This window comes from Ambystoma mexicanum, chromosome 6q (assembly GCF_040938575.1).
Source record: "Ambystoma mexicanum isolate Mex_15411 chromosome 6q, UKY_AmexF1_1, whole genome shotgun sequence".
Lineage (NCBI taxonomy): Eukaryota > Metazoa > Chordata > Amphibia > Caudata > Ambystomatidae > Ambystoma > Ambystoma mexicanum.
In genome coordinates this window covers 1161965205-1161990453 of record NC_090937.1, presented here as the reverse complement: position 1 = coordinate 1161990453, position 25249 = coordinate 1161965205, and the positions used below count along the sequence as shown (strand labels likewise).

At 47.2% G+C, this 25249-nt stretch overlaps 1 protein-coding gene and 1 pseudogene across 2 annotated transcripts in view; one reads left to right on the top strand and one right to left on the bottom strand.

Moving 5' to 3' along the window:
* NSUN7 (NOP2/Sun RNA methyltransferase family member 7) overlaps positions 1-25249 on the top strand; it is a 1712923-nt gene that overhangs the window by 866569 nt on the left and 821105 nt on the right. For both annotated transcript variants that reach the window (XM_069631762.1, XM_069631763.1), the window contains exon 5: positions 13324-13476. In XM_069631762.1, the coding sequence (XP_069487863.1) occupies positions 13324-13476 (153 nt within the window). The remainder of the gene's footprint in view (positions 1-13323; positions 13477-25249) is intronic.
* LOC138515598 (small ribosomal subunit protein uS15-like) lies at positions 12300-12761 on the bottom strand (annotated as a pseudogene).

Sequence of the window (25249 nt, the reverse complement as noted above, 5' to 3'; positions counted from 1 at the left end):
TAAAACAGCATAATCCTTTTGTCCTCAGGCCATTGAGTTTCCACTATCAGTCTGTTGAAAGATGCAATATAAGCCAAAAGGTCTTGATTACCTTGTCGCAACGAAAGAAGCTCATTGTCCAAGGCCTGCCCCTGTGAATGTCTTGCGAACAGTTTTTCCATACTGAGCTGAAAAGCTTGAAAATCATGGAGGACCGGATCATCTTGATTTACTAGAGGGATCGACCAGTCTGCCGCATTGCCACTAAGGTACGAAAGCACAAAAGCTACTTTAGCTTGATCAGTTGGAAAGGCTGCTGGCCGGCATAAGAAATGCAACCGGCACTGATTGATAAATACTGCAAACCTCTTTGGGTCACCAGAAAATCGTTCGGGCGGAGCCAGAGGTACATTCCCAGGTAGGTTGATCTGCACTGGATTCATAGAGGATGTAGAAGGAAGATTTCCCCGAGATGCCGGTAACGGGGTCTGTCCGGCTTGTGACTGTAGCAATTGTCTAGCGAGATCATCTGTTCGCTCCTTGGAAATAATCAGTTCCCTTCTTAGAGCGTTCGTTTCCTGACTGGCTGCATGCACTTCTGCCCTTATTTCCCCAAGTAACTGGGCTAGCTGGTCGGTATCCGAGGTTTCCATAGCGCCTGGACGGGAGTTTTGTGGTAGGCTTTGCGTTCTGTAACGCTCACCTGATTCCCGTAGAGGCGCCGGTCTTGACTGGGCGTATACCGTATCTTCAAAGGTGATGTGTAACACACGGCTGGCTCTTTGGGCTGGACCTCTGTGCACTGTATGTCTGACTTGAAGGGTAAGATGTCTGCAGATAGAAAATATGGGATTAAGGAACTGGGTTATTGAATGTCTCTCTCTTCTTCCCTTTCTCTTCTCCTGTAGAACCCCAAAGGTTAACGCTCTCACCTTAAGTAAGTGAACGCCGTGCTCTCCATCTGCCTTGGGGCAGGGTGCTGTAACCAGTTTCTTCACTGGATAAGGGGAGCAGGCCTCTTGACTTCAGAGGACTGCTGTCCGTCGTTTACTGCACGAACGGTAAGTTTCGAGTAATTCTAATGTCTTTAAAGTCTTTAGTAATGATGTTTCTTGTTTTGCAGGGTTCCGGCGATGGCGGATGACGGGCTGAAGTGAGTTGAAGATGGAGCCCGTGTGATGAATAGAAGCGCCTGGAAGCACGTAAGTAAGCGCTTGTTGCCTGCTTCACGATGCGCTCTAACTGTCTTTTTATTTTGCAGGTACAAGTTCGGAGCGGCTGCAGGGTGCCGGAATACCCACTGGGTTAGATGTGGAAAGGAGTAATGGCACGTGAGTATTAAAGTTCCCCAATGTCTTTAAACGCACCTTGTTTTGTCTTTCAGATGCGGGATGCAGCGCCGAAGGCCTCTGGAGCGTGCGAAGAGTTGGTAAGCTTTTGTCTTTCAGATGCCGGAATGCAGTGTGAAGACCTCCGGAGCGCACGAAGAGTAGGTAAGCCTTTGTCTTTCAGATGCCGGAATGCAGCGCGAGGCGTTGGTGACAGCCGATGGACCTGGTAAGTGAAGAGCTGTCACTGAAGACCGTAATGCTAACCTGTTCTTTCTTGTCTTTATAGGTGTTGCTGAAGACTGGATTCAGGATGGTAAGCCTTTTTCCTTAGGCCCAGGATCAGATGCAGAAGACACGATGAGCGTTCTGCTGCAGAGGATGCAGAATAACGCAAAGCAAGATTCATCCATCTGGTGTGGTTTAAATAGCCTTCTGTAGTGCCTAGGTGTCTCCTTCCACCGCCACGCCTAGGTAAGAAAAGAGTTCCTGCTTTCCAGAAGAGTTCCAGTGTTCTGAATCTAGGGAGTGGCTCCTGCCCCACCCAACAGGAAAAGTAGTTCCAAACAGAAGAGGATCAGAGGCTCAACTGGCAGGCAAGTAAGCAGCATGGTCTGCTGCAGGTAAGTCCACCCAAGCATTATGAGCCCGGCGCTTCCAGCGCTGGGACTGGGCATATTTATGAGCCTGGTGCCACTGGCGCCAGGACTGGGTCCAAAAGGTCCCAATTGGGACTGGTTGGCACTCGGAACCTGGGTTATGGATCTGCTTCCAAGGGAGTTGGGAAAACCCTGACCTTTTGGAAGCAGAGATCGTGACACTTGTTTGGTGTCCTGACCCATGTTTGGACTATTATGCTGCAATATTTGGTGCTGTGAGCTTAGGAAATCCAAGATGGCGAAAAAGCTCACATTTGCGCCTTGAAACAGAAAAACCGCGCAGTTTTTGCGCACACCAAAATGGTCGCATGACCTACCACCCACCAGTGCGAGCGTGATGGGCCAGGAGTGCCATGGGTGAAATGTGCGCCAAAGGAAAAACAGCAGTGCCGGTGGCTCAAAAAGCGCTTTGAAATCACCTTGTTTCTCTGAAATGCAAGCTAAAAATGCCTATTTTAAACATTGCAAGATATTCAAAAATCTCAATGAACACCAGCAGACATTTGGCAGAATGTAGTCTTGTGTGCATACAAAAGCTGGAAAGATGAAGAGCCCAAAACAATGTTTATAACAAAACTGGCTGAGTTGTGGATGTCAGCAGCTGAAGTAAAATTGGACTTAAAGCCACTAAAATGGAAATGTTTAAAATAAATGAGTGACCTACTTTGAGTGTCACATAGGTTGCAACTGTTTAAATGTCATAGTTTTGAACTTAGAATCAGCGTTCTAGCTGCATGTGTAAAAATTGTAAGTTTGATTTGGATGAAGAAAAACTGGGAACAAAAGTGACATTTAGCTGAAGCCTGGCTTAAAGAGATTGAATTCTGCCTGACAACTACCCCCGACGGGAGTTGAAACTTGCTCAACAAATGTTCCCAGGCCTGGCCTGCATTCTCCTGCCCTCACCAAAGGGAGATGACACCTCTCTGATTGGATTAGGGGAGGACCAGCTGGGGACTGCAGGAAACTGAACAATGAGCCTTCCTTGGCTCAGGCAAATGTTAAATTAGTGGGGGGTCATAAATGGCTTCCTCTTGAGAGAAACGGGGAGGGGCAGTGCCTCTGTGAGCAACTTGAGTTCGAGGAAGTGGACAAACCAGAAATTCCACCATGTGCTTTGGTAAACCACACCCCTCTGGGCCAGAGCATAATTTTAAAAAGATGGATAATTCATAGTACGGACTTGTCAAAATTATATAATTAATATCATTATTCTTGTGATTTTTCTGTGCACATTTTAAGAGGTGTTAGAACTCTGTACCATGTTCTGAGGCAAAACCCCATGAATTATGGAGATTGCAGACACGGGGTCCACGCTAGAAAAATGAAAATTTACTGGAATATGTGTAGAAAGGCGGTGTACATCTGTGTCATTTTTGGTAAAAATCCAATATTGGTAAACCAACCAAAAAGTGCAAAATGTTGTCATTTCTTAATCCAAGCTCTTAGAAACATCAGAGTTGGAACAGAAACTACCTTATGTGATATATGATGTGTATATGTAATGTCAACCACTTGTGCATCTGGGAAATGTGTTTAGTTATGAAAATGATTTTCTAAGGTAAAAGCAAAGGGGAGTGTTCTTTCTGTATGCCATAAAGATGACACCTGATGACTCACTGCTCCCTTCTCAAAACAGGTCAAAGAGAAATCCTTGACCTATCAAATCATGAGTGGGCTGGGCACAAAGTTAGTCCATTTTCAAAAGACATAAATAGAGCCACTGGAAGCCAGACAGGGACATTCATTTTCCAACCTTCAACTGAATTCCTGCGCAGCACGCTGACGGAGAACTCCAGAATCCAGAGCTCCAGAGACCCAGAACTTCACTCCAGAACTTAAAGCAGAGAGGCCTGGACCACCAGCTAAATCCTTTTTCAGCAGGTCTTCAGAATCCAGCAATCCAACCAAACTATTCTACAGCCAGGCAAGCTGTTGGATTCTTTGCCAAGAACTTTTGCCAGAACCGGTAGCAGACCCAGAAAGCAGTGCTGTATCCAGAGAGACCAGACCAGATCGCTGTGAGCAGAACCAGAGATCCAGACCAGCAGAGCAGAGCTGACCCAGATAGCTGTGACTTCAGAACCAACCGCCTGGAGTCCAGTCCCAACCTGACCGGACCCTGACGGCCTATTTCAAATTCATAGTGTGAGTACCCAGCTAGAACTGTGCAGAACCCATCTCTTAGCTTAAATTAATCTGATTAAAAACATTTGAACCTGTCCAGAACTGCATCATAGAATCGTGTGTCCCTTCTCCGATTTTAAACCTGTAAAAGTGTCATTTGCCATTTTGAATCATTATTTCATTTCTGAAAAACTACCTTCATAAAATCGTCCGTATCTCTTGAACCGTTTGTGCTAGGAACGAGATTTAACTTTCATTTGGAAGCTAAGATTTCCAGCTTCCCAACAAGTTCTAAATTGCCGCAATTTGACATTTTGCTTCATTTCAGCCACGTGTAAAAATATTTGTCTTTTGCTTCCATTACGGAATTCCGTTTTCAACCTGATAACCATCCCTGAATTATTGATAGGGCTGGCCTGAACTAATTTAAAGTAGCTATCACCCACCTTGAATCTCTTATAGGGAATTAAAATCATTTTTAGCATATATTTCCCTTATTTGCATACCACATTTAAAGTACTTTGCCTGTGTTTAAAATCATCCCTGTTTCTCTAAGCTTGCTTGGGGGAACGGGAACTTAATTGCATGTTGATTGTAATCCTGAAAACTGTGTGCTTTACTTCCATCTCCTTATATTGCATAAAGGGGGGGAGTGAATTGCCACAAGGGGAAAAGTGAACATATTAGCTCTTGTTGAACCCATATCAGTTTATTCCTTTGCTGCATTTTACCATCACTGCATTCCTTGAAATCATAAAAGTATTCTCAGCTACCTTGTTCTTTCCATACCAACTCCTAAGTAATAAAATAAGTGTGCTAGTATAACATTATCCATTGTTGATCGACATTATACTAATAAGTGTGATATCAAATCTTAATTTATTATAAAAGTGTGATATATATATTGTTTAATTATTCAATAAATCTGTTAAATTGCAAAACAAACCTACTTCTTGGCTCAGTGAGATCAGGGGGATTCAAAGAGAGGGGCGTTATATAAGGGTTTATCATCCAGAGTATAACTTGTCATACAAATATATAATTAAGGGCTTCCCTTGGGCGTCCCAGACGAGGCACTGACTTAGTGGGATTGCTGTCTTGAAGTCACTTAACAATAATTAGGCCTAGACAGCTTTCTACAATAGTTTTACTGTGTCATGATCGCTGTTCTGTGTTTTTATTATATTCAACTGATCAATTCTGTTGATTACATTTTTCGATTTCCTAATGTAGTCCAGGGTTTTGTGAATGTTGTTACTGTGCCATGTAGGAGCAGCGGGAATGTCACCTTTGGTGCAACCATTTAGCATTACGCAATTTCTCATAGTTGCTTCAGCCATTTATTTCTGTGCTCTGCTCTTTTTGAATGGAAAGGAGTAGATGTTGTAATATCAAGGAGATTTCCATCAACCCAAGAAAAATTCAGATGGCCACAAATGATAATTTGTGGATCAGTATGCTCTAGCTTACAGTTGTCAATCATTGTGGTGACTGAAGATATAAAGGTCGCAGCAGAAATCATTACCGGATTCCAATACAAATTTATAATTAATAAGATTACAGAGGAAGTAATCGAAAAATTCGTTTTAGCTAGCCAAGTGCGTTGCACAAATAGGTTCAGGTTTACTGTTTTTATAATTTTCCATCTACAGTTACAGTTTATCAATGTAACCAAACCTGAGAATGGTCGCCCATTTTGTTTTTCTCAGCAGCATTGGAACAGCACCACGAACCCATCACAGTGTGGAAGTGATCGCAACCTGGTCTCCTGCAGACAAATTACAAAATATTCATGTTTGTTTATTTCGGTACTTTGAAATAGATGAGAAAATGTGCATGTATTCCAAGATAAAAGACGGCAGGTGACTTCATGATTCCTATTGCATAGCTAATGTTGATTTAGTTGCAAGGTATTCGAAGTCCTTGGATTCGTTTGCAGTCGGTTTCCAACATTTGTGGAAATTTTTGGAATTACTTGGTGCCAATTTTCATTGTGGATGTCCGCATTCTCAAGCTTATTCCTCAGAAACCACTCCTTTAAAGTATCTCTCCCCTGCTCGTTGGCAGTCTTACCAACATTTGAGGGAGAATAATTGTTTGTGTTTTTCCCATTTTGATCTATGAGAGGGGAAGGTTCAAAACCATAGTGCAAAAGCTTTTTATTTTCATCATAGAGCGTTTTTTCGTCCAACTTTGAGTTTACATGTAGAAACACCCAATCTGAATGATCTTCTAATGCATATTCTATAATTGCTATGTCTTCGGATTTAATTATGTGCAAGTATGGGATACTATGAAATAATTTCATAATATTTCTCCTATTTAAATTTACCTCATTTTCCTCACTTAAAATATTTTCCAACTGCAATTTCCAGTATCTGCTGTTTGTGTCAATTCGATGCCGGGAGGTTTGTTCCACCAGAATTTGTCGCTGTTTATGTAGTTGAGCCGACGTTTGCTTAGGATCAAATATCCATGAGACTTTTTCTGCCGCCGATACAGAGGAATCTTGTGTAGTTTTCCATCTTTTTTCCGGTGAGAAATTGGCATGGAATAGAACTTTTTGACGCGATTTTCTGCAGTCAGGTATGGGTGACGTTCTGGAAGGAAGGACATCCCTCCTTTTTTTTTCTCCGTTTTTTTATTTGCATTTCTCAAACATAAACATTGGGACCTTCAACACTGTCCCCTTCCCACACCTCCACCCCCCTCCCAACTCCCCACCAGCAATTGCGTTCTTTGAGTACTTATAGTGCACCCTTAGAGATCTTCTTTCGTCATGTAAACATGTCCAAAATTCATATTCGGTGTGGGCACCACTGCAGCATATAGTCACTTTGAAGATATTCAATCGCCGTTCCCCAGTTAGTTATGAAGTTTTGACTGGCCCCTTGAATATTGTATGTAATGCGTTCCATCGCTGTAAATAACCATACCCTCTGGAGCCATTCCAGATTGGATGGTGGTGCCTTCTGTTTCCATTTTTTAGATATTGCTAGCCATGCGGCTGAGAGGAGGCCCATGAGGTTTCTCTTTTGTGTTTTTGACATTGTCCTATCCTTGGGATCCCACATTCCGCACATCCATACCTCTTCTCGCAGATGTTCTGTACCTATAAATATTTCCTTCATTTGGACCTTTACCTCCGTCCAGAAGTTTTGTAGTTTGGGGCAGTCCCACCATATATGTCTCCAATTGCCCACTGCAGTACAGCCCCTCCAGCATTGGTTTTGTGCAGTGTTATACATACTATGTATCCTTTCCGGGGTATAGTGCCATTGAATCATGATTTTTGTCCATGCTTCTCTTGTTTGGATTGCCCTCGTCCATTTTGGGATTATTTGCCACATATAGGTCCACTGTTCTCTTGTGATTTCTCTTCCTAATGACGTTGACATCCCTCCTTTTATTTGAAGGACACATAACCGGAGGGGCTCTACTCACGTCTTCGACCTGGAGTGAGCTCTCATCATTATTTGATAACTCATCATCTTGGATCGAATACGTTGATAGGTCAGCAACGTCAATTGAGTTGATCGTCTCAGAACTTGGCTGTTCTTCAAATTCCACTCTTGATCGTTTTTGTGGATGACTGGGTTCTTTATACATTTTTTGGTTGTTGACAGTAGAGCCCAGAAAGACACTTTGTTTAGATGGCACTGTTTGCCTATGTGGGCGCTCGAATAAGGCTGTCTGAGTTAGTGTTGGCAAATTTCTGATGAATCTTTTCGAACTGTTCGTTCACGATTTGGTACTTGTAGACACTTTCGCTTTTCGGAGTTAAGTCTCAGTACTGGTTCGATGCACAGGCAGAACAGATTTGACAGTCTGTGTAATTGTCTTTGAGGAACCTCTGAAAATTCCAAATGTAGGTTTTGCCAGTTTAATATTTGAAGAACAGCTTCTGTGACTGTCAACTTGTCCTATAGCCTTGTCTTGACGATAAAGGCTACTCCCAGATTTGCGCCTTGTGAAGACTTTTAATTTCGTTGGATGCTTTGCTGGCTTTGACGTCGCTGTTCCTTGGGAGGTACAACCGTAGGCACCTCAAGAGTTCTGGCTGCTGGAACTATCATAGGATGTAATTCTTTTGAGGGTGTTTGAACAAGGGTCACTGCAGACTCAGTATTCACTCCTGACGCCATTTGAGATGTGGGTGGAATGATCGTTGGAGCGGACTTGATCTTATCCATCTGTGGCAAATGTAGATTTCCTGGTGTTGATTGGGAATCGCAAACACCATGTGGCTCCACCAAGCCAACGGCCACATGGTGACGTATGCATGGTACCACTGTAGGCGAAGACTGAATGTGCCTGTGGCATAGCCATTTTACACAGTCTAAAATGGCAGACATCAAATCCGATTTGTCAGACAGCTCATTCCGAGCAAAAATCAGATAAGCGCGTCTGCCAGTTTAGAGAAGCATCAGCTTCTCTATCTAATTGTTGTTGCACTTGTGATGAAAAGTCACTAGATTGGTGAGTTTCGTGTCAAGGGCTGCTAACATTTTTCCTTGGACTTTCAATATGTCATTCATTGACTCATACAGTTTAACAAAAGGATTTAGAGCAATTGTTGTGGCGGCAAGCAAGTTGTTATGAATTTGAATGCCTGCAGCAACAGATAGGTTGCTTTTGTTTGAAAACTCTAGGACAGCTTCTGGCGGACTGGTCGCTGAGGAGTTGTTATTCATATTGGGAATCGATGAGGCACCTGTTAATAAAATATCAGAATTTCTTGAAATACTTGACTTTTTCTTCTCTGTGTGTTTGGGCCGAGACTCAGTATTATCTTGAAGAGTACTTGCTACAGCGTTGAATTGACGTAAAACTTGTGGTGTGCTGGTCAATTCCTTGTATGTACCAATCTTATCAGCAGTTTTTTGAAAAGGCTGTGTTTGGCAGCACAGTTTTACACTCGCTGAGTTCCATTGACGTGAGTCAGAGGTTGTAAAGCAACTCTCATTTAATTTTTCTCTGAAGTGTAAGTAGTCCTTTTTTAAGCGTTCTGTGAGTCGTGCCTCGCGTGCTACAGGATCAAAACTTAATGTGCGATCATGTGTCAAACTCATATTGCTGGATGAGTTTTGTTGTGAGAACACTCTTTCCTTGATTTTATCACATGGAGATATTTTACTTGCGGTAGTCTTGGTGATTGAATCATTGCCCATTGTTGAGTTTTCACTTTTAGTGATCTTCGGTACAAGGGCAATGTTTTCCTTTTCTGTTGTCTTGCCTTGAGCTGTCGACGTCATCTATGACATTGCAGTCTCGCAATCTAATTCAGTGAGCATTGGCGGCGTGTTAAATGAATCATGAAGTACTTGCACAATTTCCGCCGTCAAATTTTCAGACGCAGAGTCTTCATGCTCACGCTCTAACTGTCCTATCGATTCACAGTCAAAGAAAGGGGTTACAGCAGGAATGTGGTTCTCAGTACTGAGAGCGCCATTTTCAGCTATTGTTAATGCTGTCGGCATCACCAGTTCAAGTAGTTCCATATCAGTGATATCAAAGCGGGAGAGTTCCCCAGCCTCGATGTTCGCAGCAAGATTGAGTGTAGTTATAGCCAGCGTGGGCAGAACGAGAGGTGGGGGAGCATGCATCGAGGTATTGTCCTCAGTCTGAGGACAGCATGTGACCACCACGTTTACTACACTCTTGTTCGTTCTGCATGGGAGCAATGAGAGTGGAGTCAGTGTCCGCAAAGTACTTTTACTGGGTAATTGCTCGTTGATTGAGGCAGGTAAGAAAGCTGAGTTTACCGACTCTAAAGCTGTAGATTGCTCATTTGTAAACGGTTCAGGTCATTCAATCATCGTTAAACTGTTTAAACACAATACCCAGAGAGTTACTTATTAACTGTGCAAACTAGTCTCCTCACTTCTCTCTCACTGCTCACGTCCCACTGGACTCTCCTCGGGACTCCACGCGGTGCTCTGCGCCCAGAGTCAGCTTAAGTAGGAGGAGTGTCCAGTTAAAGGCACAGTGTTTCTGCAGGAAGAATTGGCACAGTAAAGCAGCAGAAAGTTTCCAAACGTTGCTGCAGCTCCTCACAGGGAAAAAAACCAAACAAAGACTGGAGAAGACTGAACACTCCTCGGGACTCAGCACAGCGCTCCATGCCCGGAGTCAGTTTAAGTAGGAGGAGTGTCCAGTTAAAGGCACAGCGTTGTTTCTGCAGGCGGAATTGACAATGTAAAGCAGCAGAAAGTTTCCAAATGTTGCTGCAGCTCCTCAAAGGGAAAAAAACAAAAGAAGACTGGAGAAGACTGGACTCTCCTCTGGACTCCGTGAGGCGCTCCGCACCCAGAGCCAGCTTAAGTAGGAGGAGTGTCCAGTTAAAGGCACAGTGTTTCTGCAGGCAGAATTGACAAAGTAAAGCAGCAGAAAGTTTCCAAACGTTGTTGCTGCAGCTCCTCACTGGGAACAACCAAACGAAGACTGGAGAAGACTGGACTCTCCTTGGGACTCCGCACCCGGAGTCAGCTTAAGTAGGAGGAGTGTCCAGTTAAAGGCAAAGTGTTTCTGCAGGCAGAATTGACAAAGTAAAGCAGCAGAAAGTTTCCAAACGTTGCTGCAGCTCCTCACAGGGAAAAAACTAAACGAAGACTGGAGAAGACTGGACTCTCGTCGGGACTCCACGCGGCGCTCCGCGCCCAAAGTCAGCTTAAGTAGGAGGAGTGTCCAGTTGAAGGCACAGTGTTTCTGCAGGCAGAATTGACAAAGTAAATCAGCAGAAAGTTTCCAAACATTGCTGCAGCTCCTCACAGGGAAACAACCAAACGAAGACTGGAGAAGACTCCTCGGTCACAAATGTAATCATGAAACGTCTTGGGTAACCTTCTGATTCTACCTAAAAAGTGCACCCCTCCTTCAGCTATCTCACAACCATCAGCAACCCCTACGGAACCACTGCTTCCCATCAACCTGATCCTTATCCACCACCTCCAATGCCACAGCTTCGTCACCATCTCCACATTTTCCCCCCTTACAACACACAGTCCCCTAGATGGGGGGAGCTCGCCATCCACTCACCACGCCCCCAAGGAATCCAGAATAGTGATCCTCCTCTTGCTCCAAACAGTTCCGTCACTCAACCTGACAAAGCCCCACCCCACTCCAACCACTTTCATGAGGGCCAGGAACACCTCTTACCCCTTCCTCACGAAACAGGGACTCTTCACGCTCACAACATCACCCACTTGGTCAAAGAAAAACGGTGGCTGATTGCCTGTCCAGACTGTCAGTACAGGCTGGCATGACTGATTTTCAAGTGGGGGAAGTGCAAGTTGCATGTGAAATATAGGTGATAGACAAGGTGTGGTGGGAAGAAAGCGATGAGGATCCAGAGTTGCAATGGATTAGGAAGGTTTTGAAGGAAGGATGGGCTGCTGTGGAGGTCCAGGTGGTGGGTAAGAAATATGCCTTAGTTCAGTATGAGTTAGCGGAGGGTCCTTGGGGAGTGACGAGGGGCACAGATTAATACCTCATTTGAGTGAGCGTGTAAGATTGGTGGCTTTGGCTCATGAGGGTCATTTGCGGAGGACTTTGACCAAGAAAAGGTTGAGGAAGTCATACTCGTGGCCTGCTATGGACAACGATGGTTAGGGATTGTGAGCCGTGCACGATGAGTGATGAAAGTCAAGTGGTCAGGGCGCAACCAGTGCATCCTGTGCTGGTCCCGGACAAGGTTTGGAGTAAAGTAGACGTTTGTGGTGTTGGGTGAGTGTGCTCGGTACATTTTGGTGTTGGTAGACTATACCTCAAGGTGGACTGAGTTTGCATCTGCGCGGTCGGTGACCACGGAGAGGGTTGGAGAGTTCCTCAGGGAGATTTTTGACAGGCGGCACATCCCATCCTCGTCACCACGCCCACACTCACATCATCACACTACAACAGATTTGTGTTGGCTGCGGTGAAATAGATGGATTCCTACCTTGCTGACACAAGATAGAGGTGTGCTGCTCGATTGATATAACTTTCTATCAGAACACACTCCTTTACTACACATAGTACAGCATGGATCTCCCAGAGCCCCGCAGTTGCCTCTCGTTGCATACATCCCAAGACTAAATCATGCAAATGTGGAACAGGTGTGGTAAGAATAAGGGGCCATTTTCCAAGTATTCATTTCAATGTCTTTATCCCCGTGGATTTTTTTTTCTTTTTAGTGTAGTTCAAATAAGTTTATTCAAAAACGGTTTTATGCTACCAGAGCTGAAGCGGTTTAGTATTCATACTTCCAGTTTGGGGGAAGCACTCTCCTGGTCTTATAATAGCGAGCCAGCCTGTGAATTCTGCTTTTGATCAGAATGAGACGGAATTTAGCATCTTTATTCTTGCGGTTTCTCTCAAGATGTTTGCGAACAGCAACAGCCTTCTTGATCAAGTGATACAAATCTTCAGGAAGGTCTGGGACAAGACCTTTGGATTTAAGTATGTATTCTTAGGATTTTGTTGCCAGTAACAAAGCGAACCTGAGGAACACCATGGGAATCCCTCAGAATTACACCAATTTGAGATGGAGTCGGGCTTTTTTTGCCAGCTTGAAAATCTGTTCTTTGACATCATCGGATGTAAGTTTTAACCAAGTTGGCACACTTCGTCTCTATGGAAGCGCAGACTGGGACAGGCCCTTTCCGGCAGCATACATGCGACCCATGATGGCGGCCGGTGGATTTTTAAACAAGGAAAATAAGACCTCACATTAAAAACTTAGTTTTACCTGTCAGAAAAATTGTTCTCCCTCACACAGATTTCGCCAAGAAGTGCATTAAGTGCTGAGAACCAGCAAATGGTCTACGAGATGTGCACTTTGTGGGGGTTGTGGGTGTTTGGTTTGCGGGTACACATACCCGTGGTGCACGTTTTTCTTGATTTGTGAATCACGCACACATTCTCACATCACCGGCCATTCAGTACCACAATTGGAAAATCCCTCATGGGATAGTACCGGAGTAGCGGCCCATGTACTATATTAATGAAGTTTAGAACCATTTTACTTTGACACATATTACAGTTTTTTTGTTAGACTCACGTGAAATTAGGAGCCTTTTTTTATTGTATGTTTCACCGCCGCTGTGAAGGGTGTTAAGGTTCAAGGGCGTGAGAGTTTGCCATCAAAAGAGAAAACACATGTTTGAAGTCTTGTATGTGCACAATGTTATGTATTTGACGCGACTGCCTTCAAACAAAAGGTATTAAAAAACGTGTCTTTGCATTTATAGCTTTAAAACAAAACTGGCAGCTGCGCTTGCACGATGTCGAATCAAATATGATGCTCTGACCATTGACCACATCCTCCCCGAAACGGTGCGGACTCAGGAAAGGAGAGCCATCACCGTGCCTGTGTACGCATGGGTTAACACCACCAAAATCAGGTAACGCGCGAATGTTCTGGTATTTACACAGAATACATGTTTCAAAATCGAATACTTCTTCAATTCATATTTTTCTCATCCATGCAGCCAAATGATTTCTCCTTTTGGTTCATACAGATTCAAGGAGACCGTAGCATATCGAGCACCGGTGGGAAATTATGACATTTGGCTCTGATGGAAAATTAAGACACTGTAAACATGGGGCCAAATATTAAATGTTCTACGCCTTCCGTGTGCCGATGCCGTGCATGTGCATGCAGTCACAAAACAAACACAGCACGCACAAATGCCTCGGCACATGCAGCTTTCACCAACACACACATGCTAGCTGCGCTGCCAGGGGCCTGTGTGTCGGGTACCTCTCAGAGTGCATCCCTACTTTCGAACGGATGTGTGCCTTCTGCATCTTTTTACACGCGCCTGTCCTGCTCTATCACAGGCCAGGCGCCGGTGGAAGGCCTGTCTGCAACCATCTCAGTTACTATTTCCCCAGATACATCCATACCTCATTTACTCTTTTTTTCTTTTATTTGTGTGACATTTTTCTCAAATTTTCCAGATTGAGTTGACACATTTTCTTATTTAACCTGTACGTTCTTTTACCTCGTAACCAGTTTTTTTTCTCTCTTTGCAATTTTTTTAGCTGTAAAAATGTTCTTTCTAATTTGTTTTACTCATTTAACTTGTGTTACGTTATGGGTTTATGGCGTTGTTAAGGGGGGGGTTGAGGGGGCTATATCCACGGGTCTTTTGGTTGTAGCCCCGGATAGAAGCTCAGGGACTGCAACCAAACGGCTTTAGCTAGCCCCGAGCCCCGCCAGTCCAGACTTTAGCTCAGCCCCTGATCTTTTCCAGACCTAGCAACACCACTGTTGTGGTTTTCGGTCATTGCAGGCCGCGGGTGTTTGAGTTAAAATGGCTTTCGCTATCAAAGCATTTTACATTTCATCTAATAGTCTACTGATTTCTAAGAGCAGACTTTGTTCACCTTTACCTCCCAGACAGAATACAGCAATGTGCAGGCAGCCAGCTCCCTTTGTCTGAATGCCAAGAGAGTGGCCTTCTCCATATCTGGTGGAGGCCACTCACTTCCCAGCCACTGGAATCTTTATTTGGCCCCTTGATTCCAAACGACAGCTTCTCTTAATTGTCATATTTCGCACCTCCTTTCCCCTATACTTGTGGGTTGTCGTCCCCGGGTAGAGCACGATGTGAAACACCATTTTACATTTTAAAGCATGCCAAATCTCATGCGCTGCCACACCTCACACAAGCTCCTAGATCTAACCACCAATCCATTTGTATGCACGTGTAATGCAGGAGCATTGCGTGAGCTGTTGTATGTTTTTCTTCTTGTGTCTACATTCTTTGTATAGATGTTTTCTTCCCTCAGGTCTATACCCAGGGTTCAGGCTTTGGGCACTGTGCTTTCTGTGACAGTGTTTGTTGCATTTAACCCACGCACTTGCTGTTTGCAGTATTTGGAGCAGGATCATTTTTGGACCATTTTTTGTATTGTTGGACTTGCTTGCAATCACTTCCCGTTTTTTAGTTTGGGCTATAAGTTGTCGCTTGTGACACCTGCAAGCCCAAACTATTGCATTTGAATACAAATAGGGAAAAATGGCATATGAGGAGAGACATACACAGGCCGATTCATGGAATTAATGTGCGCCGAAAATCGTGCGGAAACGTGCGATTCGCAGTGAAAGAGCGAAAATCGCAGTGCAAGTGCGAATATCGCAGGGAAACCATCGCACATCTATTCATGGAAGTCTGTGCGCGAGTAAAATCAGGGATGTGCGCTGAAAAAGTGCGCGGCGCACGCCGGCGCACAGGTCATTTAACGGCGTGTGCTAAGGCCACAGCGAAAGCGCACATAGCGCGGCGCTCATAACAAAAGTATGCGGAACACTCGGAATGGGGAACAACTTGTGAAAATGTGGGCGTCACGGGGGAAGTACAGGAGGCAAGTGCGCGGGACGCCCACACGCTAGCCTACAACACGTATTCATGGTATCGAATAGGGCAAACCAGCGCACGGGCAAAGACGCGCACTGACCCAAACCCGTCCGCCACTGTAACGCTCACCTGAACTCTGCGGGGACCCCTAATCCTAATATAACCTAAAAAGGGAAAGGATTGCTGTGGTGTGAGGTGTGTGTGACAATGCAGACTGGAGAGCAGTGACGAACTATTATCTCTGACTAGAACACACCTTCAAGGCAACTCCACAATCTGGCAAGAACCCGCTAATGACAGCGTAATACCATAGAATGCATAAGGTAGCCTAATAACAATTATACACAATTCGAAGTATTTGATAAGGCAACAAAACGAAGCAAATACATTTGTATATCACTAGGAGTACTTGCGTGAGAGAAGCAGCAAACTGACTGTGAGGTGAGAAGACCGCTATGACAGGACTCCAAACTACGGACTGTGACGGAAGCGGAGGCGGCTGCACAGGGAATACAGGAAGGGAACTGAGAACTAGTAATTAGTTATTAACGGAACTACGGTAAATGTCTGTGGACAAGGAATATTTTAATTGTGACAGAAATCGGAGGTACGCGGCAAGCGTTCCATCTGTACTCAGACGAACGACACGAAGCGCGAGTCTCCTGATGGGCGGGGCTTAAATAGCCGGGAATTAAAACAACTAGACCCGCTAGCTAACTGACTCAGAGGCACCACCTAGCGGCCATTAAGGAAACCCCAACCTACCATTAACATGAAGGGATTAGAATCAATTAACCAGCTAAGGCAACCTGAATTCCCATATGAACCTGTATCTCCTAGGACTAAAATGGGAACTTAACCTGTAGTCATGACAGCCACACGAAGGTAGGCGGTAGCGTCCCTGCGCTGGAAAAAAATTTGCGCTAACAAAAAGCACGAATAAACAGCTCTGATGAATGTCCCATACTGTGGCCCCCTAGGACAAATGACGTGCAAAGGGGTACGCGACGAACAGCGACACCCGCTGTGTGAAAAATTAGCTTGTGCCTGTATTTCGTGTGTGTGCGTGAAGTTTCACACGTGATCGGGCATGGGGGAGCGGGGTGCGTGTATTTCAGGGGTGCGCGTGAAGTTCCACACGCGATCGTGCCTGGGGGAGCGGAATACGTGTATTCCAGGGGTTCGCGGGAAGTTTCAAACGAGATAGGCCCTGTGCGAGTGGGGTGCGTGTATTCCTGGGGTTCGCGTGAAGTTTCACACGCGATTGGGCTGGGTACGTGTAAATCTGGGGTGCGCAGGACGTTTCACACGCGATTGGCCTTGGTTGAGCGGGGTATGTGTATTTCGGGGGTGCGCGGGAATTATCACACGCGACAGGCCCTGTGCGAGTGGGGTACATGGGTATCTGGGTGCAGGGGAGTCCTACATGTGAGTTGGCAGTGTGGGTCCTCCCAGGTGTTCCCTCTACACCCTCCACGGCCCCTGCAGGCAGCCCACACCACAGGGGACTTCATGTTCCGCAGGCAGCCCATCCACCATGGGCATGCCCCCCAGGCAAGCCACATGTCAGCTTGCACCACTACTACTACTGATCACCAACGCATGACCCCCTGCACCCCCACCCCCCAGCAGTGCGAGGCACCTGCCAGCAGGCCCACACTCATGTCCCACTCATGTCCCCTTGCACCCCCACCCCCAGCAGTGCGGTGCACCTCTAGCAGGCCCCCGCTCATGTCCCCTTGCACGCCCACCCCCCAGCAGTGCGGGCCACCTGCCAGCAGGCCCCCACTCATGTCCCACTCATGTCCCCCTGCACCCCCACCCCCCACCAGTGCGGGGCACCTGCCAGCAGGCTCCCACTCATGTCCCCTTGCACACCCACCCTCCAGCAGTGCGGGGCACCTGCCAGCAGGCCCCCACTCATGTCCCCTTGCACACCCACCCCCCAGCAGTGCGGGGCACCTGCCAGCAGGCCCCCACTGATGTCCCCTTGCACCCCCACCCCCCAGCAATGCGGGGCACCTGCCAGCAGGCCCCCACTCATGTCCCACTCATGTCCCCCTGCACCCCCACCAGTGCAGGGCACCTGCCAGCAGGCCCCCATTCATGTCCCCTTGCACACCCACCCCCCAGCAGTGCGGGGCACTTGCCAGCAGGCCCCCACTCATGTCCCTTGCACCCCCACCCCCCAGCAGTGCGGGGCACCTGCTGGCCGGCCCCCACTCATGTCCCCTTGCACACCCACCCCCCAGCAGTGCGGTGCACCTGCCAGCAGGCCCCCACTCATGTCCCCTTTCACACCCACCCCCCAGCAGTGCGGGGCACCTGCCAGCAGGCCCCCACTCATGTCCCCTTGCACCCCCAGCAGTGTGGGGCACCTTCCAGCAGGCCCACGCTCATGTCCTACTCATGTCCCCTTGCACCCCCACCCCCAGCAGTGCGGTGCACCTGCCAGCAGGCCCCCACTCATGTCCCACTCATGTCTCCCTGCCCTCCTACCCCCCAGCAGTGCGGGGCACCTGCCAGCAGGCCCCCACTCATGTCCCCTTGCACCCCCACCCCCCAGCAGTGCGGGGCACCTGCCAGCAGGCCCACACTCGTCCCCATGCACCCCCACCCCCCAGCAGTGAAATGGCGATCCCACGACACAAACCAAAAGTAAACTATGTACATCAACACATGTCCGCCACATGAAGGCAGGCGGTAGCGTCCCTGCGCATTAAAATTAAAAAAATGTGCGCTAACAAAAAGCTGTATATACAGCTCCGATGAATGTCCCATACTGTGGCCCTCTAGGACAAATGACGTGCAAAGGGGTACGCAACAAACATGGACACCCGCTGTGTCAAAAATAGCTTGTATTTCGGGGGCTCGCGGGAAGTTTCACATGCGATTGGGCCTGGGCGACCGGGGTACGTGTACTTCAGGGTCTCGCGGGAAGTTTTACACGCGATTGGGCCAGGCCGAGCGGGGTCCGTGTACTTCCGGGGCTCGCGGGAAGTTTCACACACGATTGGGCCTGGGTGAGCGGGGTACGTGTATCACTGTGGTGGGCGTGGAAGTACAGGAGGCAAATGCGCGGAACGCCCACACGCACACGCAAAAAAAGAGCCGCTACTCGGAAACACGTACGCAAGCCGGAAGCAGGCGTACGTCGATCCGCGCAGCATAAAAGTGCACGCAAACAACAAACAAGCCCAGACGCCAGGATGAATATACCGTTCCTAGCAGCAGTGGCCGTGGGATACCGCAGGAGGAGGAGGAGGATAGCCAGGGCCAGAATTTTTACACCCAGAACCAGCCTTTTTGGGATACCTGATGACCACGTGTATGGGAGGTACAGGTTTCCACCTCACATAATACTCAACCTGGTCAGTGAGTGGGAGGATGACCTCACATCACCCACCCTCTGCTCCCAAGTACTCAACCCCCTGGTGAAGGTCCTTAATGTACTGCACTTCTTGGCCACTGGATCATTTCAGCGGACAAGTGCCATAGTCGGGGGGTGTCACAGGCCACGCAGTCACGCTGCCTACACCAGGACTTGGCCATCATGACTGCACACCCATCAGTACGCAGGCACATATACCTGCCCAGAACACCTGCAGAAAGGCAGGCTGTCGTCCAGGATATTTACGGGGTGGCACACTTCCCCAAAGTGCAAGGTGCCATTGACTGCACCCATGTGGCTCTACGTCCCCCCAGGGCATCTGAGCACATCTATAGAAACCGCAAGCACTGGCATTCCATCAACGTCCAGGTAGTATGTGATGCCAAGGGAAGCATCACCTCAGTATATGCCAACTATCCAGGGTCCACCCACGACAGTTTCATTTACAGAATGTCAACCCTAAACCGGGACCTAGAAGCTGGTCGACATGGCGATACATGGCTGATTGGTGAATATAAATGCCACAGCACATGCATGCATGTCAGATACTGAGTAATGTCACAACCCCACTAATGATACCCATCACCACCTCCCCAGGGGACAGTGCCTACCCTCCGAGCACCCACATGATGACGCCAATTCAGAACCCCACCACGCCACCCGAGGTAAGATACAACACAGCCCATATTGCAACCCAGGGCATAGTGGAGCGCACATTCGGAGTGCTCAAGTCATGCTTTCGCTCCCTTGACCGTTCTGGCGGGCAGCTGTTATACGCTCCCCCAGTAGTGTGCAGGATCATAGTGGCAGCATGTGTCCTGCACAACGTTGCAACACGCAGGGGCCTGCTGGTGGACATGGTGGTGCCCCCACATCCCCAACCACATGCACGCCCGCTGCGCATGGGAGGGGAAAGGGCACGGGGTGAGGCAGCCCGTACGCAGCTGGTGGCTAATTACTTCACCTAAAATCACACCCCTGTGGAGTGCACACAGCCCTGGCATATACCAGCTGACTATCAATGATGATGAGTCAACTGACAGTCAACTGTCACAACCATACCAGCCTGAGATTGTTCACCTGGTAGTGTTCCATTGTGTGCATCCCTACCTACACAAACACCACCAATGCTGTGTCATCAAAAGACACACTTCTATGCTGCCAAAATCATTACCCCCTTGCAAGATACAACATGACAACAGTGCCATGTCACCCAACACCTCCCCAGCACCGCCCCCCAACACACCATGGCATGTCATGCTATGTGAGAACAAACAAAGGAATCCCCAAAACATGACACAAGTGTCACAAAGTACAGTGTCCCGATTGGAAAATGGCCACACACAATATGCTCCCATTAATGTAGAACTGACAACACACATGACCAAAGACTTACCACAATACAGTGCAGCTAGCCACCCCAAACATAGCATTCACATGACAGTACTAAGTTAAAGGATACGTAGACTTACAACCTGGTGATGCTAGCACATCCACCACCCCCAACTGTACAGTGTTGGTGCCACGCAAATCTGGAAGTGCACTGCTTACAACATGAACTCCATCTCCAAAGTAGACGGCCTTGTGAAGACATGCGGAATGAACCTGCAAATTAGGAGGGAGACATGGATGCACAAGCACACATCAATACACCATGCAGTGTACAATACTACAACAATATGCACTAGGAATGTATACACAGTATTGACTACAGACTGCCCACACATGTCATGGGAGTCCAACGTCACTGTGTAAGTTACTGTCACTTGGGCACACCCTTTGCAAGCCCATGGTAACGGGAAGCAGGAGGGGTGTGTGTCTCACGAACCCAAGCATCTAATCCAAACTCAGGACAAGCCTGCATGTGCCCAGTCGGAATACAGTGGATGCCCACGGGAGCCACACAAGGCAACACACTGTAACAAAAACTCAAAAACCAAAATCCAAAAATCAAAAATGGGCATGTGGGGGCCAGGGGGGTGGGGGAGGCCACCCAGGAGGTCCGAGGACAAGGTGCACACCAACAGCCACCTGTGTGGATGTTGCGAAAAAAAAACACCTCCATGGGCTCATGGCCTACACGGCTACGCTATCGTGAGAGATTCAGAATCGCTGTGGTCACTCATCACCTTGTGCTGCTGCCGCCACAGGAGGTGGTGCTATGGGAGGCAGCCCACGCAAAGCCCTAGTCTGGTCCTCCATGGCAGCAAGCATGCAGGTGTGGAAGGTCTCATTCTGGAGGATTATGGTGCGGAGATCCCCATGCACCACCTGACGTGATGCCCGGACCTCCTCCCGAGTTGCCTGCATCTCTGCTGAGAGCGTACGTGTGACACGCTCCAGCAGCTGTTCTGTCCTCGTGACAGTGGAAGCCTCAAGCTCCACAAGAGTCTGCGTGAGGTGACGGATTTCTACCCTCAGGGCTTCCCTCTGGCCCTGGGACTCTAAAGAAATGGCTTCCCGCAGAGTGTCCAGGGCCGCCCATCTGTCCCTCTTGGACACCAACATGTCCTCCCTGAGTGATTGGCAAATGGAGTCTGTTGCCTGCTGTAGTTGCTCCATCTGCCTCTCTGGGGGGACAATTCCATCTTCTAGTCCACAGAAAGTGTTTAAGGGTACCATTCCATGTTCCAATTGCCAACATTGCGGTAACATCATTAAAGACAACAGCATATCACAACCCCACTCTGGTAAACCCATTTTTCTCAAACACTCGTGCACATGTGATGCTCAAAATGTTATTTATGCATTAAAATGTCCATGTGGGTTATACTACGTAGGCATGACCACCAGAAAAGTTAAAGTTAGATGGTGTGAACACAAATCGAATATTCGTACTAAGAGTCTCAAGTCACCAGTATCACTACACTTTACTGAAGCACGGCACACCATTGCACAATTGAAATGTAATCTTGGAGCAAATCACAGCAGGAAGCAGGGGAGGTGATGTGCAGCGTAAACTGTTGCAACGGGAGATTTTGTGGATTGAACTGTTGGACTCGTTGAGCCCACGTGGCATGAATACTGAATTCGACCTTATGTGTTTTGTGTAAATTTATGTGTTTGGAAAACTGTTTTTTGGTATGCTTTGCTTGTAATAACATGTCAATAACATGTCATCTTAATAGCACCGCCTACCCTTTCTGTTCATGACTATTGTTATGTCTCAAATCTGACAACATGCACCATCTGAACATGGACTTTTCACATGGCGGACTGTTGTACTTATTCCATCGCTTCAAGGTGACTCTCTTTGCCCTTTCCTGTGGTTGATTTTATCTTTTTACTCACCCGATGACCATAGTTCCTCCCCGACTGATGTTACCTGTCTAGTAATCTTTTTAGCCTTCGCTTTAGTTGTCTTGTTAGCCCAGTCCCTTCTCAGAATCCTCTTTATTAATTTTTTTTCCCGGGTCAGGATGCTGTACCTTTGCCCGCGCCCATCCTTTTTAAGGATCCCTTCACGCTTTTTATACATTGTGTGATCCTTTGCTCCACTTGATTTGTTTATTGGGTTTAGACCCCACTAGTTGTATCTCCTGCTGTTTCCGTTCCTAGTTGGACCGTAGACCTATGTGTTGCCTTTCACACTTGCTGGCTGACGGCTGCTGATAGATCTTTGAACTGTTTTTACCTCCGCACCGTGGGGGCACCCCGTAGTTCCTCTGAGCTACGGTTGCTGCCCCCACGCGTGCGTTCCCTTTACACTCTTTCCATACCTTCCTGATGACTTATTTTGCGTCCCTTTGTTTTCCTCCAATGCGATACTGCCCGGCCCACTGACCTCTCTGTCTCTGTGACATTGTCACTGTAGTTTGTTTCATTATCTCCATGGTTACGCCACACTCTTTTTTTTTTTTTTTTTTTTTTCCCCCATACCAAGATGGACGTCGCCTTGGTGCACTCACGCGCATGCGCGAGTTTACCAAGGCGACGCTTTTGTTTGGATTGTGTGAACAGAGTCACTTCGCGCGCACGGCTGCGGCGAGATGATCTGTTTTCTCACGCATCCGAAGGTAAGCTATCTGTTTCCCTCTGTTACTTGTCACACTCGGAATATCCCGGTTCACGTTACTCGCTCTGAAGAGAGTTGCTGACTGTGTTAGTGTGCTCGTCTCTGATGTACACTTTTCGAGATGGTGTGCAGCTACCCCTAAACTTCACGCATTTCTCCACATGTGTGGCTTACTTGATTTCTCTACCTCCGTTACTCGTTACGGTTTGCATGTATGGGCCTTCATTTGTTACTGCACTTATATCACCCCTAATTTGGTACTTTTGCCGCCCGTTTACTTTTCTACTTAATTGTTCTACTATGGACTATTAGCCATCTGGCTTTTCTAAATGGATGGTCTTTTGATCTTACCCCTACAGATATCCCAGCAATCTGTGGCATTCGGCTACACATTGCTTTTTGACTGGATCTCTTTTCTGTGTCTCGGCTCTTGTATCAGAAAGGTTAGTGACTTTGACTCTTTTTACTTTGATAATGGATTTCTTACAAACTGAAGAGTTCTGCTGAAAAATCTTCTTTCTTTTACTACTCCACAGAGAATGTACTATGACTTAATGGTTATGAATATGAAAAATGAAGTCTATCCCCCGAAGATGGTTCTTTGAACCGAAACGCGTCGGCCTCTTTTGTTATATCTAAATATGAGACTTCATTTGTAAATTGTTGAATGGTTGAACCTATGCATTTAGAGCTTTGTAAACTGTAAACTGTTATACAGATTTGCAATTGTGCTGCTCTATACAAGCTGTTTTCTATCTACGCCGTTTGTTCCTACTTGTGTTATATGGAACACCCACAAGTGCTCTTTCCATATGTAAATAGAGTACACTGATCGTACTACTTTTTGTTTATTCATGTACGACTTATTGGATTAAGAGGATTAAAATCCAAAGTTAACTCTAATGTCTTGGTTCTGATTGTTCCATTCATTTCACACCTGTGTTTACAATTTATCCTTATTAACACTGTTAAATTGTGTAATGACATTTTCTTTTGGAAACTAGAGAAACTTAGGCAGTGTTTGTACACCGTAGAATTTACGCCCTGTTGGCGCCAAATGTTTAAATGAATTTTGATTTAAAATAGTGGGTACTTATTGTCCCTGTTGAGTGCATCTGGGCTTGCTGGGTAGCAATACACAGCTTTGGATTTGTTTGGACAATGGAAGTGGCCACCCTCTCCATAGCTTGAGCCATCATCTCAGATGCTGCTGCCTGTTGGTTTGCCATACCCTATATGGATTTTTCCCATGCGGTATTGCTTGGTGGCGTACGGCCACCGCGTTGGCGGGCACCACACCTGTCTGGGGCAAGGCGAACTGTGCCTTGCTGTGTCGGCACTGCCTGAGGCTGCAGGACTGCATTCCCCCTCTGATCGGCTGGCCCAGGAACAGAATCAGATGTTGCGGAGTGTGGCCCTGCATCCGTAACCACCAAAGGCGGACCTACCAACACTGACATCCCCATAGTGGGCTGTACCCCTGGTGCAGGTGGGTCGGACAGAACAGAATCCCTCCCAGAAACACCTACCTGCGAAGCCACATAGGTCTCATCATCCGAATGAACACCCGAAAAGAGGTCTGGGGAGGTGCACCCAGAGACACCCCTGGAGAGAACGGTCTACAGCAAGAGTGGGTTCTCACCCACCACCACACCCCGTCCCCCACTGGTGCCCGGTCGTGCCTGAGATCCCTCCTGGGTCTGCACCATCTCCTCACCCTCAACAGCATCAAGTGCGTCATCCCCTGCAGAACCATGAAAGACAAAAAATGGAAACAGGCATTAGCACCATGGCACACAATTAGGCCTCTCGAGGTACAGAACCAGTACTTGATTGACACATGTCCCACATGACTATAACCCTCCCGTGCATGCACTGTCACTGAGTTTGAAGGGGAGGAAAATGTCAGACACTGATGACACCAAGATGGAAGAGCAACACATTAGCTGCATGCTGGCTAGCAGAGCCATCACACATTGGCCTGTGAGTGGCATGTCCAATCCACATACATGACACATGCCATCACACAAATGGCATGTACCATAGGCATGTCACATATCGTTTGACAATAGGGCTGAGATATGCGTAGTGAAAGTGGGGGGATCGAAACAATCAGCCTGAATGAACAATGAGAAATACGGAACAATGTTGTTGCAAGATGCCACTTCAAGGGCAACTGGCGTGATGTTGCACAAAAAGTCTACTGTGGGCAGAAGGGATACTGTAATACCCAAATCCAGGGGCGCAGAATGTTTTGGATGAAGCACATGGGTGACCCAAACCACTCAGGCACACACACCCTCACCTGGCACTCAATCAGAACCCCTCACATACACAACATACACATGGATCACACACACATGCATGTGCACTCACCGGACAATGCCTCGTAATCTGGCAGATCT